The following is a 19,637-nucleotide window of genomic DNA, read 5'->3' as shown; positions in this document are numbered from 1 at the left end:
CAGACCTAAGGTAAACAAACAGATGCTATGGACCAGACCTAGAGGTAAACAAAACAGATGCTATGGACCAGAGCTAGAGGGTAAACAAACAGATGCTATGGACCAGACCTAGAGGGTAAACAAACAGATGCTGGGTGGACCAGAGCTAGAGGGTAAACAAACAGATGCTATGTGGACCAGACCTAGAGGTAAACAAACAGATGCTATGGACCAGACCTAGACAGTAAACAAATGATGCTATGGACCAGACCTAGAGGTAAAACAAAACAGATGCTATGGACTAGACCTAGAGGTAAACAAACAGATGCTCTGGACCAGACCTAGATGTTAACAAACAGATGCTATGGACCAGACCTAGAGGTAAAACAATGATGCATATGGACCAGACCTAGGGCCTGTTGCACAAAAGTAGAATTAAGACATCCGGGATAAATGACTCAGCTGAGCTTCAATGAAGCCAAAACATGTGCGTCCAGGCTTAATTGGTTGCACAAAGACCAACAGATGAGCAGACACGGATTCATTAAGCCAGGTGAAACCAATCCTGGATAGGTGCGCGCTCACGGCTCACTCAAATAGACCCCGCTACAGATCACAGATTAACTGATTTACCATGGCACCAGAGCCGCGTATTTTTCTGTCGAAGCACAAATCCTCATGGAGGCATACGAGGAGGTAAAACATATAATTAAGAAGAAAGGCAACACCGCCACAGTGATAAAGCAAAGAGAAAAAGCGTGGCAAAGTATTGCAGACCGCCTGAATGCGTAGGCAGTGCACACCACACAGTCACCGCTCCGAAACATCACAATTACAATTCAAATATTTAATTCACATCTCCAAAATGCAGTTGTACTGTAATTATGAAACGGTTAAATTTTTAATTGAAATGCACTGCAGATATGATATGAAATTGTGTAAAAGTAACTCCATCACACTGTATAAAGCTATGATAGATTTTTTGATATTTTTACTGAAAACAAGACAAAAATACAAGTAATTTTGCAGTGTGACTCCATTAAATGTGTGTGTGTGTGTGTGTGTGTGTGTGTGTGTGTGTGTGTGTGTGTAGATTAAACACATGAACGGGCCAAATGACATGGCAGCAGGTTAAAATCAAATACAAGAACATTCTGCAGAATGGTAATGGTCCCTGACTAATATTTAACAAAGCACAAGCATATATTGTACCCAGAAGGTGCCTGCCTGCCACATTGTCTGTACTGTTTTAGCAGTGAAAAAGAATACCCACAGACAAGGCATGGGTGGTGGGTCACCAAAGGCTGACCTTACCCTGTAGCAGAGGACATGGGCTTGAGCTCAGTAAAGGCAGGCCCGTCTTAGAGGGGATCCCTGGGGGAAAAGAGACGAGCATAGGTTCCCATGATGCCACCCGCTTCATTCAAGGTATGTTTCATCTGGGGGATAAAACCACATTCATATTGAATCAATTTGATGTCTGATCTTTTTGGTTTACCTATTGTTCTTGCAGTGTCTGGCAGCACGGTGTTCCTGTTAGAGCCACCAGCACAAGTACCAGACGATGTTGATCCAGTGAGTATATCAAAGGCATACTGTAGGCCTGGTATGTCTTGTCTACTAGCTTCAATAAGTGAATCCGATTAAATGTGATAGGGTGAAGGGGCCCAGTGCAGCAGCAACAGCACATGATGGAGACGATGACGAGGAGGAGACCATCTCGGATTCAGAAGGCATGAGGTATCAAGTGTTAAGACTGTGAAAGTACTATTTACTCTATACAATGGTGAGGGGAGTTATCAAAATCAAAAAATAATTTCTTTTTACAGGACCCAGATGCTATACAGTGGGAAAACCAGCCTGGCAAATATAGTGCGATAATAAAAGGATACCACATCCTGCCAAATTCCAGCTGCGCTTAATTGTATTGTGTTTACAGAGCTGACAAGCTATCAGAAATTGGTTGTATGGCAATTACCCGGCGCCAAATAGAACTGGCAGATATAGACATTCAGTACAAGAAGAAAAAGATGGAAAATGTTGCACTGGGAGTCCAGAAATAAAAAGAGGACAATTAGGAAACTGGATCTTGAAATTAAAAACTTGAGAGGGAGGTGAGATATGCTTAATGTAATGTATGCAACTGTAATAGAATGTATTAATTCATTATTTTCCTCCCAGCTCCAAGAAGATGACACAGCTCAAAATAAAAATTAGGTATATTCTCGTAGAGTCAAGTGAGCCATGACATATGAGCTCTTATTGTGAGCACACAGGACGGTGGCATCTTTCTAAGGTTTTTTATTTTCCAGCAATCAGTACAAACCAAGTCATCGTTATATGGGCATCGCCCTCTTTGCCCACCCCCAGCAATTCAGGTAGGTGTGGCCACTAGCCCATAAGTGAAGGCCCAAAAATGTGTGTTCCTTTCTGCTCTGACAATGGCACGCCCATTCGTAGGCGAGATGTGGTGGATGAAGAAGCACTTGTGTGGAGTGGGAGAGTAGGGAGAAAGGTTAGGGGACCGGGTTGGACGCATTGGCCTTCCCGATGAATATATGAAAGATACAGATTTTCTGCAGATGGCATCAGGTATTTAGTGCAGACTATGGTCCCAGGATTAAGCCAACCGCACTGCACGGAGCCATGCACTGAGTGTGGAGCACAATGGTGTGGGCTGCGCTTTTTTTCTAGGTCGTGGAGCCTTCCTGTACTCAGTGGGGGGATGCAGAACAGTGAATAAGGCCATCAATACAAAAGGAGGTGTGTTGAAGTATCAAAGCATTAGCAGATGTTTCATCCCTTCCCGCGACAGAAGACTCTGTGACATCAAAAGAGGAGTTCTATAGGATTGCAGGTAAGAGGATCTACAAATTACAGGACAACCTGTTAACACATAGTAGGATACATCATTACTTTGTGTGGCAGGTTTTCAATATTGGTGAGTGGATGCACACAATAAGGATAAAAGCCCCTCAGTGCCATGAGGCGATTGTGAATAGGAAATATTCAAGCATTAATGTCGGGTGAATAATAACTTTTTGATATTGTCATTGACGAACACTGCATTGCCAGTGATGTGCATTGATTGGTGTAATATTCCTCATCTTTATGATTTCAGATGGTCTGCAATGCTGACTGTGTGATCAGCTAATGTTGTGGCAAAATGGTCTGGCTCAGTCCATGACTCCAGAATCTTTCGGGCCTCTGAAATCTAATCACAAGGTAAGCCACACAACCCCTATTTATAACCATCATGGCTGTGTCAAGAATATCACTGTGTTTATGGAGGTAGTAATGATGAGATTTTTGTGTTGACAGGTGAATTCTCTGGTGTGCTGCTGGGAGACAGGGGGTATGGCTGCCAGCCTTTTCTCCTGACACCTTTCACAGGACCCCAGGAAGCACAGCAGGCTCACAACCATGCCCATGCCAGGACCAGGGCCAGAGTTGAAATGACCTTTGGCCTCCTGAAGGCACGCTTTCACTGCCTTCACAAATTAAGGGTCAGCCCTGTTAGGGCAGCGTGTGATATTACTGTGGCTTGTGCTGTCCTCCACAATGTGAGCCTGCCTGAAGGAGAGGGCCCCCAGAGTGCCAATCCAGCCATGGACTGGGACAATCCGGTAATCTTCCTGATGACAGACAGTGGTCGGCTGCTGAGGGACCAATATGTGTTGAATTATTTTAGTTAGTATGTGTGCCTCAATTTTGTTAAATAGTGTCCTGGGCAGAGGAATTGGTTTTTTTTGGTTCGTTTTTTTACGAATTTGGCCTCTTATGATGTTTGTTGCGGTATACGTGTGTAATACAAGGCTGCAGGGAGGCTACGCATCCATTCATTTGTCTGTTCAGTTGATGTGTGTGGATTTGTCCTGCATTTATTTTAGTGTGCAGACATGCAGGGTGTGTTATATACAGACCTTTGAATGTGTATGTATCATTTTGTATAATATGCTTGGATTCTGTGCTTTCCATCTTGTAGTCACTGTGACTTCAGTTTCCGAAGAGGAGCTTGATGGTTTACCTGCTTTGTTTTGTCCTTATTCAATAAAGGAACATAATGTTACACATTGTGTTTTTATATTCATATGGAATGTGTATTTGTTTATATGACAGAGTACTTAGGCTACACTGAAGAAAAGGATAAAGTCATAAATTTATGAGGGGCTGGTTCTTTCTGCAGAAAAGCTTACATATTGTTTTTACAGTTTTGATACTTATGACAATGTGATACTTAATATTCTGGCACATCAGCATGTCTTTGTTTATGAAAACCATACTGAAGTACAATTTCACGAAATGCCCCACATCTGTCATTTTAACAACTGTCCTCCTTAAAACAACCAGGTTACAATATTATTACTTGTGTTTTTTCCCTCGATTGGCCCTAATATTCTATCATTTTACTATATAGCCTTATAGTCTATGGGAAACTGTAAATTATCTAATGATAGCAACATAATCTAAAATATTTTTTATCCAAAATCATTGAAATTAATGATCACAAACGTTTAAATAATGACAGTGGGTCAGTTATGTGATAACAATGTATAGTGAGCAGTGAAATAACTATTGGTTTCCATTTTGTGGTGACTGCTGACTGACATTAGGGACTGAGATTAAATAGATCCTGAATTTAGCCTGGTCTGGAGCAGGCTAGCTCCACAGAATAAATCTCCATGGTAATTTATACCAAACATCCTCCTGCCCCTATCCATCTTTAGTGTAACCGGATTACGGATCAATTGAGCCAGGATCACCAAGATATCCTGGCTTAATCCCTTATCCTAGTTTTGTGCAACAGGCCCCTAGAGGTAAACAAACAGATGCTATGGACCAGAACTAGATGTAAACAAACAGATGCTATGGACCAGACCTAGAGGTAAACAAACAGATGCTATGGACCAGACCTAGAGGGTAAACAAACAGATGCTATGGACCAGAGCTGAGATGTAAACAAACAGATGCTAGTGGACCAGAGCTAGATGTAAACAAACAGATGCTATGGACCAGACCTAGATGTAAAACAAACAGATGCTACTGGACCAGACCTAGATGTAAACAAACAGAATGGACCAGACCTAGATGCAAACAAACAGATGCTATGGACCAGACCTAGAGGTAAACAAACAGATGCTATGGACCAGAGCTAGATGTAAACAAACAGATGCTATGGACCAGACCAGAGGTAAACAAACAGATGCTCTGGACCAGACCTAGAGGTAAGCAAACAGATGCTATGGACCAGACCTAGAGGTAAACAAACAGATGCTATAGACCAGAGCTAGATGTAAAAACAAACAGATGCTATGGACCAGACCTAGAGGTAAACAAACAGATGCTATGGACCAGAGCTAGAGGTAAACAAGCAGATGCATGGACCAGAGGTAGTGTAAACAAACAGATGCTATGGACCAGACCTCAAGAGGTAAACAAACAGATGATATGGACCAGACCTAGAGGTAAACAAACAGATGCTATGGACCAGACCTAGAGGTAAACAAACAGATGCTATGGACCAGACCTAGATGTAAACAAACAGATGCTATGGACCAGACCTAGATGTAAACAAACAGATGCTATGGACCAGAGCTAGATGTAAACAAACAGATGCTATGGACCAGACCTAGAGGTAAACAAACAGATGCTATGGACCAGAGCTAGAGGTAAACAAACAGATGCTGTGGACCAGACCTAGAGGAAACAAACAGATGCTATGGACCAGAGCTAGAGGTAAACAAACAGATGCTATGGACCAGAGCTAGATGGAAACAAACAGATGCATGGACCAGACCTAGAGGTAAACAAACAGATGCTATGGACCAGAGCTGAGGTAAACAAACAGATGCTATGGACCAGAGGTAGATGTAAACAAACAGAGATGGACCAGACCTAGAAGTAAACAAACAGATGCTATGGACCAGAGCTAGAGGTAAACAAACAGATGCTATGGACCAGACCTAGATGTAAACAAACAGATGCTATGGACCAGAACTAGATGTAAACAAACAGATGCTATGGTGTGAACAAAAATAACTAAAACTAACGTAAAACCTTTGTAACGTTAATCTGTTAGCTGTTAGTTCTGACAGCGGCTATGTAGACGAGACGACTCTGACCTTGTCACAGCTCACAGCACTCTCTGGTCTGTTGGACTGTTGTGAAGGCAGACAGAGGACCTGTATGTGTGTCTGAGAACAGGATCTTTGGGGATATGGACCGTACAGTCACAGACAGACACACCACTGGGAGGAGCCAAAGCAGTCCAATGAACTAATGAGAGCCTAAGTAGAGGATGATTGATACACTAAAGCCCCCGCCCCTCTCCAGCCACGCCAGTAATGTGTCTGATAAAGCGTCAGGCTTTTCCTGTGTCAGCCTGCACAACCAGGACACAACCTCAGTCAGTGACTCTGCATAAAACTGCCTTCTGGGACACCAGTCAACATGGAACATGTTGAGTCCCTCTCCAGCCGACAACATGTACTTTGGAAACCTGGCTTCAATCGGCAATTTAAACCAGTGATCCAGTTAGAACCAGTGAGCCAGTTGGAACCAGTGAGCCAGTTAGAACCAGTGAGCCAGTTGGAACTAGTGAGCCAGTTAGAACCAGTGAGCCAGTTAGAACCAGTGAACCAGTGAGCCAGTTAGGAACCAGTGAGCCAGTTAGAACCAGTGAACCAGTGAGCCAGTTAGAACCAGTGAGCCAGTTAGAACCAGTGAGCCAGTTAGAACCAGTGAGCCAGTTAGAACCAGTGAGCCAGTTGGAACCAGTGAGCCAGTTAGAACCAGTGATCCAGTTAGAACCAGTGAACCAGTTAAAACAAGTGATCCAGTTAGAACCAGTGAGCCAGTTAGAACCAGTGATTCAGTTAGAACCCAGTGAGCCAGTTAAAACAAGTGATCCAGTTAGAACCAGTGAGCCAGTTAGAACCAGTGAGCCAGTTTGATAAGTCTGAGCAAGTCAGATGAGTTGAACCAGTGAGCAGACAGAGAGAACTATGTGGTACTATAGAGACTAGAGAACTACGACGAACACTGTGTTCTGAGAGAGAAGACGACAGAGGCTTCCACTGTTGGCCCTTCTACAGGTAGAGAGTGTGTGGGTGTGTGTGTGTGTGTGTGTGTGTGTGTGTGTGTGTGTGTGTGTGTGTGTGTGTGTGTGTGTGTGTGTGTGTGCATAGTATGCATCTTGGAGTACGTTTTCTCTTGTGCCCAGTGTATCGGTTAATAGTGTATTTGCTGTTACATAACAATACTATGTAACAGAGTTTCAGGAGCAGTGCCTTGTGTGTGTACTGTGTGTACTGTGTGTACTGTGTGTGAGAACCTAGTGCTATAGTGCCAGATGTAATGAAAGAAAGGTTAAGGTTAATACTGGCTTTTAATCCTGCTGAGTTCCTGAATGGAACCCTATTCCCTATTTACTGTAGTGCACTACCAGGGCCAGGGCTGGTCAAAGGTAGTGCACTATATAGGAATAGTGTGCCGTTTGGGACACAGTTGTAGTAAACATGACGGACTCACCTGTGTTCTCTAACAGGCTGTCAGTAGTTCTATTCAAGTTCTACTAGTTTGTGTTCATGGTCTACTAATTCTAGTCAATGCAGATCAACACAGTGAAGTGTGAAGTAAACTAGCTACAGGGGGTTCACTGCCTCATTTCTTTTAGTACTTCATGTTTTGGCGCTAGTCCCGCCTCATCTCGTCTTACTTTCCAAAAATACCCCTGGGGCTGAACGGGGGCACCGATGGTGTGGTCAGAAATTGAGGGACCCACCACTACTGCCGAGCTTCACCACCACCCCTCTGACCAGCAACACAAAGTTCCATAGGAGGAACCCGAAAGTGAAGCAGGAAGTAAGCGGAAGTGGCAGCAGAGAGCATGCTGGGATGTGGGGCGGGGCCAAGCTGCGCCACAGTTTGACGGTGGCCTCGGGATTCGTTGAAAACCTGTGTTTTCGGGGATAGCGTACGGCTGGGCGTCGCTGGTGTTCATCCTTAAGAACGACGGCTACTTCAGTGACCTCTGTGACATCACTGCCAACGCCACTGACCCCGGTGACATTATCACGTTGACAGGGGAGCATCCCCGTGATAACATCATACAGTCAGGTGAGTCGTGAGCTTTCTCTCTCACACACACACACACACAACCTCTTTCTCACACACACACACACAAAAGCGACTGAAGCTCACAAAAGCTCTCTCCCCCATCCCTCCTCTCTCTCTGAGACACCAGTAGACAGGATGAGCAGTTCTCTCTGGTCTCTCCATCCATCTTTCCTTTCGCCTTCTCGCCCCTCTCGCCCATCCCAGCCCTCCATCTCTCTCTCTCTCTGTCTCAAAATGTAGTAGACAGGAGACAGGATGAACAGTTCTCTCTCCCCATCCCCTCCATCTCTCTCTCTCTCTCTCTCCCCATCCCTCCATCTCTCTCTCTCTCTCTGACTGTAGTGGACAGGTTGAACAGTTCTCCCTTGTCTTCATCATCCCTAATCTCTCTCCCATCCCTCCATCTCTCTCTCTCTCTCTCTCTCTCCCATCCCTCCATCTCCCTCTCTCTCTCTCTCTCTCTCTCTCTCTCCCATCCCTCCATCTCTCTCTCTCAGACTGTAGTGGACAGGATGAACAGTTCTCCCCTGGTCTTCACCGTCGCCTCCTTCTCCATGAACTTCCTGCTTTCCCTCTGGGTTTCCTGTTCGACCGCTTGGCACCGTGGCGACCAGGCTCCTGGCCACGTGAGAATGTTTTATTATTGTTTTAAAAAAAATATTGATACCCATCATTTATTTTTGTGGGTCAACTAACTGGTGAGTGTCGTTTTGCAACAATGGCTTTGTCTGAAATAGCACCCTATTCTCTATAGTGTACTACTGTTGACCAGAGCCCTACGGTATGAGACCTGGTCTAAAGTAGTGCACTGGGACAGGGGTGGAAAAGGAATTTCCAGGTGAACCTAAAGGAGAGCAGTCGTTGATAAAAATCAATTAAAAATATATCCGGTTTATTACAAGAATTCAGGGAGAACACCTCCAGAACAGAAGCAGAGAACATTTCTAATGTTAATCACACATCACCGAAGATTCTGGAAACACCAGTCTGAGAGGCTTGTAGGAATTCTCATCATCAGCTGCTACAGAATCAGAGTGTCACAGAGACACATTGTGAAGGCGTCAAACTTGAACCACATTCAACATCAGCAGACATTTACATTTACATTTACATTTTTAGTCATTTAGCAGACGCTCTTATCCAGAGCGACTTACAAATTGGTGCATTCACCTATAATATCCAGTGGAACAACCACTTTACAATAGTGCATCTAAATCTTTTAAGGGGGGTTAGAAGGATTACTTTATCCTATCCCAGGTATTCCTTGAAGATGTGGGGTTTCAGGTGTCTACGGAAGGTGGTGATTGACTCCGCTGTCCTGGCGTCGTGAGGGAGCTTGTTCCACCATTGGGGTGCCAGAGCAGCGAACAGTTTTGACTGGGCTGAGCGGGAAGTGCTTCCTCAGAGGTAGGGAGGCGAGCAGGCCAGAGGTGGATGAACGGAGTGCCCTTGTTTGGGTGTAGGGACTGATCAGAGCCTGAAGGTACGGAGGTGCCGGTTCCCCTCACAGCTCCGTAGGCAAGCACCATGGTCTTGTAGCGGATGCGAGCTTCGACTGGAAGCCAGTGGAGAGAGCGGAGGAGCGGGGTGACGGAGAGAACTTGGGAAGGTTGAACACCAGACGGGCTGCGGCGTTCTGGATGAGTTGTAGGGGTTTAATGGCACAGGCAGGGGAGCCCAGCCAACAGCGAGTTGCAATAATCCAGACGGGAGATGACAAGTGCCTGGATTAGGACCTGCGCCGCTTCCTGTGTGAGGCAGGGTCGTACTCTGCGAATGTTGTAGAGCATGAACCTACAGGATCGGGTCACCGCCTTGATGTTGGTGGAGAAACGACAGGGTGTTGTCCAGGGTCACGCCAAGGCTCTTAGCACTCTGGGAGGAGGACACAAGGGAGTTGTCAACCGTGATGGCGAGATCATGGAACGGGCAGTCCTTCCCCGGGAGGAAGAGCAGCTCCGTCTTGCCGAGGTTCAGCTTGAGGTGGTGATCCGTCATCCACACTGATATGTCTGCCAGACATGCAGAGATGCGATTCGCCACCTGGTTGTCAGAAGGGGGAAAGGAGAAGATTAATTGTGTGTCATCTGCATAGCAATGATATGAGAGACCATGTGAGGATATGACAGAGCCAAGTGACTTGGTGTATAGCGAGAATAGGAGTGGGCCAAGAACAGAGCCTGGGGGACACCAGTGGTGAGAGCACGGGTGGGAGACAGATTCTCGCCACGCCACCTGGTAGGAGCGACCTGTCAGGTAGGACGCAATCCAAGCGTGGGGTGCGAGATGCCCAGCTCGGAGAGGGTGGAGAGGAGGATCTGATGGTTCCACGGTATCAAAGGCAGCAGATAGGTCTAGAAGGATGAGAGCAGAGAGAGAGAGTTAGCTTTAGCAGTGCGGAGAGCCTCCGTGACACAGAGAAGAGCAGTCTCAGTTGAATGCCCAGTCTTGGAAACCTGACTGATTAGGATCAAGAAGGTCATTCTGAGAGAGATAGCAAGAGAGCTGGCCAAGGACGGCGCGTTCAAGAGTTTTGGAGAGAAAGGAAAGAAGGGATACTGGTCTGTAGTTGTTGACATCGGAGGGACTCGAGTGTAGGTTTTTTTCAGAAGGGGGTGCAATGCTCTCTTGAAGACGGAAGGGACGTAGCCAGCGGTCAAGGATGAGTTGATGAGCGAGGTGAGGTAGGGGAGAAGGTCTCCGGAAATGGTCTGGAGAAGAGAGGAGGGGATAGGGTCAAGTGGGCAGGTTGTTGGGCGGCCGGCCGTCACAAGACGCGAGATTTCATCTGGAGAGAGAGGGGAGAAAGAGGTCAAAAGCACAGGGTAGGGCAGTGTGAGCAGGACCAGCAGTGTCGTTTGACTTAGCGAACGAGGATCGGATGTCGTCAACCTTCTTTTCAAAATGGTTGACGAAGTCATCCGCAGAGAGGGAGGGGGGGGAGGAGGATTCAGGAGGGAGGAGAAGGTAGCAAAGAGCTTCCTAGGGTTAGAGGCAGATGCTTGGAGTTTAGAGTGGTAGAAAGTGGCTTTAGCAGCAGAGACAGAAGAGGAAAATGTAGAGAGGAGGGAGTGAAAGGATGCCAGGTCCGCAGGGAGGCGAAGTTTTCCTCCATTTCGCTCGGCTGCCCGGAGCCCCAGTACTGGCAGTTTAACAGATCAAAGGTTGGAACGTCCCCACTGGGAACAGACGTCAGTTCAACGTCTAGTTTTGATTTATATTTGGTTGAGTTGTCAACTGACGTGAATCCAACGCTAAATCAATAACAAGAAAAATCATTGGATTAAGTAAAACGTTTGGGGGGGAAGAATATGAAATACCCTTACGTTGATGACTTTGCAAATACAATTCATTTTCCACGTTGATTCAACGTCAATTACATAGATTTTTTTGACTTGAAATGATGTGGAAACAATATTGATTCAACCAGTTTTTGTCCAGTGGGTCAGTACCTAGTTCCAACTGATAATTATACAGTCGTGGCCAAAAGTTTTGAGAATGACACAAATATACATTTTCACAAAGTCTGCTGCCTCAGTTTGTATGATGGCAATTTGCATATACTCCAGAATGTTATAAAGAGTGATCAGAGGAATTGCAATTAATTGCAAAGTCCCTCTTTGCCATGCAAATGAACTGAATCCCCCAAAAACATTTCCACTGCATTTCAGCCCCTGCCACAAAAGGACCAGCTGACATCATGTCAGTGATTCTCTCGTTAACACAGGTGTGAGTGTTGATGACGACAAGGCTGAGAGATCACTCTGTCATGCTGATTGAGTTCGAATAACAGACTGGAAGCTTCAAAAGGAGGCTGGTGCTTGGAATCATTGTTCTTCCTCTGTCAATCATGGTTAACTGCAAGGGAAACACGTGCCGTCATCATTGCTTTGCACAAAAGGGCTTCACAGGCAAAGATATTGCTGCCAGTAAGATTGCACCTAAATCAACCATTTATCAGATCATCAAGAACTTCAAGGAGAGCGGTTCAATTGTTGTGAAGAAGGCTTCAGGGCGCCCAAGAAAGTCCAGCAAGCGCCAGGACCGTCTCCTAAAGTTGATTCAGCTGCGGGATCGGGGCACCACCAGTACAGAGCTTGCTCGGTAATGGCAGCAGGCAGGTGTGAGTGCATCTGCATGCACAGTGAGGCAAAGACTTTTGGAGGATGGCCTGGTGTCAAGAAGGGCAGCAAAGAAGCCACTTCTCTCCAGGAAAAACATCAGGGACAGACTAATATTCTGCAAAGGTACAGGGATTGGACTGCTGAGGACTGGGGAAAAGTCATTTTCTCTGATGAATCCCCTTTCCGATTGTTTGGGGCATCCGGAAAAAGCTTGTCTGGAGAAGACAAGGTGAGCGCTACCATCAGTCCTGTGTCATGTCAACAGTAAAGCATCCTGAGACCATTCATGTGTGGGGTTGCTTCTCAGCCAAGGGAGTGGGCTCACTCACAATTTTTCCTAAGAACACAGCCATGAATAAATGGTACCAACACATCCTCCGAGAGCAACTTCTCCCAACCATCCAGGAACAGTTTGGTGACGAACAATGCCTTTTCCAGCATGATGGAGCACCTTGCCATAAGGCAAAACTGATAACTAAGTGGCTCGGGAACAAAACATCGATATTTTGGGTCCACTCCCCAGACCTTAATCCCATTCAGAACTTGTGGTCAATCCTCAAGAGGCGGGTGAACAAACAAAAACCCACAAATTCTGACAAACTCCAAGCATTGATTATGCAAGAATGGGCTGCCATCAGTCAGGATGTGTCTCAGAAGTTAATTGACAGCATGCCAGGGCGGATTGCAGAGGTCTTGAAAAAGAAGGGTCAACACTGCAAATATTGACTCTTTGCATCAACTTCATGTAATTGTCAATAAAAGCCTTTGACACTTATGAAATGCTTGTAATTATACTTCAGTATTCCATAGTAACATCTGACAAAAATATCATATCAACAGTAAATTAAATACAATAAAATAATTACTCCAATAATTTCCCATTACAGGGTGTCATTTCAGATGCAGACAGTGTGTTTATAGATTTTTCAGCTGACAATGATGACAACGGTGATGGTATTTTCCACATTTTGTTACGTTACAGCCTTTCTCAAAAAATTGATTACATTGTTTTTCCCCTCATCAATCTACACACAATCCCCATAATGACAAAGCAAAAACAGGTTTTTAGACATTTTTGCTAATTTATTCAAAATAAAAAACTGATATCAGAACTTTTACTCAGTACTTTGGTGAAGCACCTTTGGCAGCGATTACAGCATTGAGTCTTCTTGGGTATGTCGCTACAAGCTTTGCACACCTGTATTTGGGGAGTTTCTCCCATTCTTCTCTGCAGATCCTCTCAAGCCCTGTCAGCTTGGATGTGGAGCGTTGCTGCATAGCTTTTTTCAGGTCTCTTCAGACATTTTCGATCAGATTAATGTCTGGGCCACTTCACAAGATTTAGACTTGTCCCAAAGCCACTCCTGCGTTGTCTTGGCTGTGTGCTTAGGGTCATTGTCCTGTTGCAAGGTGAACCTTCGCTCCAGTCTGAGGTCATGAGCACTCTGGAGCAGGTTTTCATCAAGGATCTCTCTGTACTTTCCTCCGTTCAGGTTTCCCTCGATCCTGACTAGTCTCCCAGTCCCTGCCGCTGAAAAACATCCCCACGGCATGATGCTGCCACCACCATGCTTCACTGTAGGGATGGTGCCAGGTTTCGTCCAGACATGACGCTTGGCATTCAGGCCAACATTTTGATTCTCATGGTCTGAGAGTCTTTAGGTGCCTTTTCGCAAACTCCAAGCGGGCTGTCATGTGCCTTTTACTGAGGAGTGGTTTCCGTCTGGCCACTCTACCGTAAAGGCCTGATTGGTGGAGTGCTGCAGAGATGGTTGTCCTACTGGAAGATTCTCCCATCTCCACAGAGGAACTATAGAGCTCTGTCAGAGTGACCATTGGGTTCTTGGTTACCTCCCTGACCAAGGCCCTTCTCCCCGATTACTCAGTTTGGCCAGGCGTCCAACTCTTGGAAGAGTCTTGGTGGTTCCAAACTTCTTCTATTTAAGAATGAAGGAGGCCAATGTGTTCTTGGGGACTTTAATGCTGCAGAATTGTTTTGTACCCTTCCACAGATCTGTGCCTTGACACAATCCTGTCTCGGAGCTCTACGGACAATTCCTTCGACATCATGGCTTGGTTTTTGCTCTGACATGCGCTGTCAACTGTGGGACCTTATATTGACAGGTGTGTGCCTTTCCAAATCATGTCCAGTCAATTGAATTTACCACAGGTGGACTGTAATCAAGTTGTAGAAACATCTTAAGGATGATCAATGGAAACAGGATGCACCTGATCTCAATTACGAGTCTCGTAGAAAAGGGTCTGAATACTTATGTAAAAAGGGTATTTAAAAAAAAATCCTAAAACCTGTTTTCACTTAATCATTATGGGGTATTGTGTGTAGATTTCTGAGGATTAAAAAAACTATATATTTTTAGAATAAGGCTGTGTGGATAAAGTCAAGGGGTCTGAATACTATCCGAAAGCACTGTATCTCTAAATCAATGTTATCATGACACCAAACCATCACAAAACTACCTATGCTCATACCCTCCTCGCCCCTACCACCCTCCCTCCCTGCCTGCGTCTTCTTTTCTAGATGTCTATACACCACGGGGACCTTGTTGATAACTGTCTCCAGTCCAGGTATTTTTATAACATATTGAAATGTCGGTTAGCGTGTCTAGACCTTTGGTCATTAATTGACGTTTTGTATTTTTATAGAGGAATTTGTGCTTTGTCCTCACCCCCCCCCCACCTCTCCCTCACACACACAGAGCAGTCAGCGTTGCTGTTTCCTGCCATCTCGTGCCTGATCACATCTGGAATGTTGTTCTACACAACCAACGCTCAGGTTGGTCTCTTTCAAAGCCACAGTCTGTCATTTCTATGTTGTGACATGCATTTGGTCAACCAATGGTCAACTAGTGGTCAACTAGTGGTCATCTCTGTACCTCTGTCTTCTTCAGGTGGGGAACCTGTTCGACAGCCACCGTTCCACGGTCATATCAGTCTATGCCGGGGCCTTCGACTCCTCCGCCGCTGTCTTCCTCATCGTCAAGGTAACACAGCATCTTCCTTATGACTATCATTATGACTATTCCTCAGTGTGGGACAGGTTTACTGAGGGTTTATACTGTTGAAAACCTCCTGACTTCCTGAAAATTCCTCAATGTGGGACAGGTTTACTGAGGGTTTGAACTGTTGAAAACCTGACTTCCTGAATATTCCTCAGTGTGGGACAGGTTTACTGAGGGTTTATACTGTTGAAAACCTCCTGACTTCCTGAATATTCCTTGATGTGGGACAGATTTAATGAGGGTTTGAACTGTTTAAAACCTTCTGACTTCCTGAATATTCCTCAATGTGGGACAGATTTCCTGAGTGTTTGAACTGTTGCACAGTCAGCACCAGCTGTTTTCAGAAGGGACTACAACTCAAATGTAGCATCTCTAGATGAAACATGAATCTAAACGGTCATTAATGATTTGCTTCTCCTTAATCTGTCCTTTGATTGACTGCTTTATGATTGAAGTAATCACTGATAATCACTGATAATCAAAAGCGGGAAAGTAAAGATTCATACATGCTGTATATAACCTCTCCCTCTTTCTTTCTCTCTCTCTCTCTCTCTCTCGCTGAAGTTTTTGTATGAAAGAGGGGTCTCTTTCCACTCCTCCTTCCTCGTTCTCTCCGTCTGCAGCGTCATCCACGTCTTCCGGACGTTCTTCCTCATGCCCAAGACCCACATCCCCTACCCACTCCCCGACAGATACGCTTACGGGTCAGAAGAACTATGACTCCCACGATGCATCACCACACCATACAACTAGACTAACAGTCACCATGGTGACCGACCACTGTGGAAGCCAAACAGGACTGTCATCGCCATGATTTTAAAGCGGTGACTCTGACTCAGCTCTTTGTGACAGGGTGAGCTGCGGTGGTCGGCGTTGGAAGAGAGGGGGAGAGAGAGGAGAAAAGGAGGGAGGAGGAGAGAGAAAAGGAGATGTGAATGCAAAATATCAGAAGAATGCAGTGTTACAGAAGGCCGAGAGTGCCCCGCTGCAGTTGCAGGACAAAGCAGTACCTTCCAGACCCGATCAGCCTGAGAGAGGTAAGAAACCTGGTCATCCCAGTCAATTCAATTAAATATAAAGGGCTTAATTGGCATGAAATAGTCCTACATATTGTAAAAGTTAAAAAAGCACTGAGCAAGTGAGCATTGTCATTCACTCACAGACACCTCATACATCCACACAAGCATCATAGACTATTGCCCCAATCAACACCCAATCTCTGTCCTCCTCCCTTCCTGTCTCTCCTCTCTCTGTCCTTCACCCCATTCCTTTCTCTCTCTCTCTCTCTCAGTGGCCAGTTTTAGGAGTTGTGTCCTGTCCTGGTTCTTCCTGTGGCACCTGGTCTGGGTGGCTGTCATGCAGTTCTGTCACTTCCTGTTCATCGCCACGGTGAACCCCATGCTCAACCGGCTGGCCAACAGAGACCAGACCCTGGGTACAAACTACCAAAAAAACACAAATACAACTATTTTTCTGCCTGTGTAGACTACTTCTCTAATTTAGAGAAGGTTATCAATGCTGTCTTTTCTCTCTATCTCTCTCTCTTCCTCCGTCTGTCTCTTGTTCTCTATCTCTACACCCACCTTGTCTCTCTCTCTTTCTCCCCCCCTTCTCTCTCTTTCTCCCCCTCTCTCTCTCTCTCTCTCTCTCTCTTTCAGTGAGTCAGTACACCAATGCCTTTGCCTTCACCCAGCTGTGTGGGGTCCTCTGTGGTCCCTGGAACGGCCTCATCATGGACAGACACAAGGGGAAGCCTCTGGCTCCAGGTGGGTGACATCATAGACGTTAAGGGCAGGTGACGGTGTGGGCATTAGAATCAGAATCACCTTTATTAACCAAGTACATTTACACATATTCACAATGTTACCTGGTGATATGGTGCTGCTAGTGATAGACAACATTTAGAGACAGAATACAGACAACGAAGTTTAAACAAAGTTTACATACATTATATACATTATATTATAAACTGGGTGGTTCGAGCCCTGAATGCTGATTGGCTGACAGCCGTGGTATATCGGACCGTATTCTATGGGTATGACAAAACATGTATTTTTACTACTCTAATAACGTTGGTAACCAGTTTATAACAGCAATAAGGCACCTCAGGTTTGTGGTATATGGCCAATATACCACAGCTAAGGGCTGTATCCAGGCACTCCGCGTTGCCACGTGTATAAGAACAGCCCTTAGCCGTGGTATATTGGACATATATCTCAAACCCCCTCGGGCATTATTGCTTAATTAGGTATCGTTAGGTGGCCATTTTGTGAAGTAGTCTGGCCTGACTGCTGGCTGTGGATCTGCAGTTGCACATTGTGATAACTGTTGATTGGTTGATTAATTTATTGATTTAGATGGTGAATAAGTCCTGGAAAAGCGTACAGCTGTAGTTAAAGGTGAACTTTATTTAAACACAGTAGACCCAAGCAACAAGCAGTTGAAAAATGAAAGTCGTAAGTATCTCAATCAACCTTTCATCCTCACCTACCTCTTTCTGTCTTTCCCCTCCCTCACCTCCCTCCCCCACCCTCCCTCTCCTACCTCCCTCCCTACCTCTCACCTCCCTCATTCTCTCTCACTCTCTCTTCCACCTCTCCTGACACACTCTCGCTTCTTTCTCCCCCTCTTTCTCTCCCGAAAGGAGAGACGAAGCAAGAAGCCGACCTGCGCTCCTCCTCTCTCTCCCTCTTCCTCACCTCCCTCCAGTGCCTCCTCTTCTACGTCTGCTTCTCCTCTCCTCTCCTTCCTCTCCAGTACCTCACCTTCATCCTGCAGGTCCTCAACAGTGCCTTCATCTATGGTGGACACCAAGCCTTCCTCACCATCGCGTACGTTCATACTGTGTGTGTTTTGTCTCCTATCCTAAAGCCCCCCCATTTAACCCTACCTCTACCACCATTACTACTATTGTTTTTACCATCGAGGACCACTTTGGAAATAAGCATTTTAATTAATACTTTCAAGTGATATCCTCTGGGTCCACATTGTGCAGTATGTCTGTTACCCAAAATAAATTCAATTCACTAAAAGAAAACTCCACTAGTCATCCATTTGTTTAATCCGTCTGTCTTCTTCTTCTTCTTCTTCTTCTCTTCCTCTCCTCTTCCCACCAGGTTTCCCGGCTGCCATTTTGGTAAGTTGTCTGGTCTGATAACATCTCTGTCAGCTGTGGTTCTGCTGCTCCAGTTCCCTGTTCTACACCTCATCAGAGAGTTCCTGCATGGAGACCCTGTCTATGTGAGTCAGCCAGTCAACTTCTTTATCCTACAGAAAACAGTAAGGGCCTCATACCTGTGTAATGCACTTATATACCTTTGAGTGTTTACCAAGGCTCTCATCGGGTACCGGCTGTTGTTCTACGTATTTGGTGTATTCCAGAACTAGCACAACTGTTTCAACTAGTGAGGGGCTTGGTGATGACTAGATTGATGGAATCAGATGTGCTAGAACTGTAATACATTAAGTAAGTAGAATGGCTGGCGTACTGGAGAGGATGTTTGGGAAACAGATAGACCACAGGCTCTGCATAAGGGGGGCTCAATCTTTGTGTTCTTCTTCCCACCTCTCCTCTCCTCCAGGTGAACGTGGGTCTGACCCTCCTCACCCTCCTCACCTTCATCCACCCCCTCCACGTCCACCTCCACTGCCACTCTCTAGCCAATCAGAGGAGGGCTAGGGCCAAACAGGAAGTGACAAACTCAGGGTCAAAGGTCACGTGGAACAGGCTGGTGGGGATGTGACGACAAACCAACAACAGCAGTGGTGTGTCTCAATAGTCTAAAGTCGCTTCCTCTCCTTGTCTCCTTTCCTTTGATAACATTGATCTGATAAAATTGGACAGGTGGAAAACAGGGACTGTGTCCCAAATAGTGCCCTATCCTCTACATAAGGCACTACTTTTGATGGGACCTGGTTAAAAGTAGTGCACTATATTAGGGAATAGGGTGCATTGGGGCACAGACAGGTGCCACTTGTCCGATGTAGGTGAAGGAGAGGAGACGAGGAGAGAAAGCATCTTTAGACAGTTGGAATGCATCCAGGACAATTGACACTGCATCATGGACAATGCCACTGACTGTTCAAGGCAGGGCAAAGAAGGACAGTGCCAAAGTGAAGACCTACTGTAATGTGTGTGTTAACCTGTCTGACTGTAATAAAGAATACAACTAAACTGTGAAACAACAAAGTCCAAAGTATAGTTTAATTGATAAGTTTGAATGGTCAAAATATCAATCACAATGGGTTATATATGTGGCTCCCAAGTGGCGCAGCGGTCTAAGGCACTGCATCTCAGTGCTAGAGGCGTCACTACAGACCCTGGTTTGATCCAGGGCTGTATCACAACCGGCCGTGATCGGGAGTCCCATAGGGCGATGCACAATTGACCCAGCGT

At 45.6% G+C, this 19,637-nt stretch overlaps 1 protein-coding gene and 1 long non-coding RNA gene across 2 annotated transcripts; both read left to right on the top strand.

Moving 5' to 3' along the window:
- The first annotated feature begins 652 nt into the window (after positions 1-652).
- LOC123744227 (uncharacterized) lies at positions 653-1,121 on the top strand. Its single transcript, XR_006770818.1, has 2 exons — positions 653-767; positions 1,073-1,121. It is a non-coding gene; the product is annotated as an uncharacterized lncRNA (long non-coding RNA).
- Positions 1,122-7,875: 6,754 nt separating this feature from the next.
- On the top strand, positions 7,876-19,529 carry LOC123744176 (solute carrier family 43 member 3). Its single transcript, XM_045722627.1, has 13 exons — positions 7,876-7,903; positions 7,954-8,097; positions 8,693-8,723; positions 14,761-14,807; positions 14,939-15,015; positions 15,131-15,223; positions 15,806-15,945; positions 16,094-16,278; positions 16,533-16,676; positions 16,900-17,007; positions 17,886-18,072; positions 18,358-18,481; positions 18,823-19,529. The coding sequence occupies exons 1-13, from the start codon at positions 7,876-7,878 to the stop codon at positions 18,982-18,984; spliced, it is 1,470 nt and encodes a 489-aa protein (XP_045578583.1). The 3' UTR covers positions 18,985-19,529.
- Positions 19,530-19,637: the final 108 nt, after the last annotated feature.

The sequence above is a fragment of the Salmo salar genome, chromosome ssa08 (genome assembly GCF_905237065.1).
Source record: "Salmo salar chromosome ssa08, Ssal_v3.1, whole genome shotgun sequence".
NCBI classification, from domain to species: domain Eukaryota; kingdom Metazoa; phylum Chordata; class Actinopteri; order Salmoniformes; family Salmonidae; genus Salmo; species Salmo salar.
This window is presented reverse-complemented; position numbering and strand designations above follow the sequence as displayed.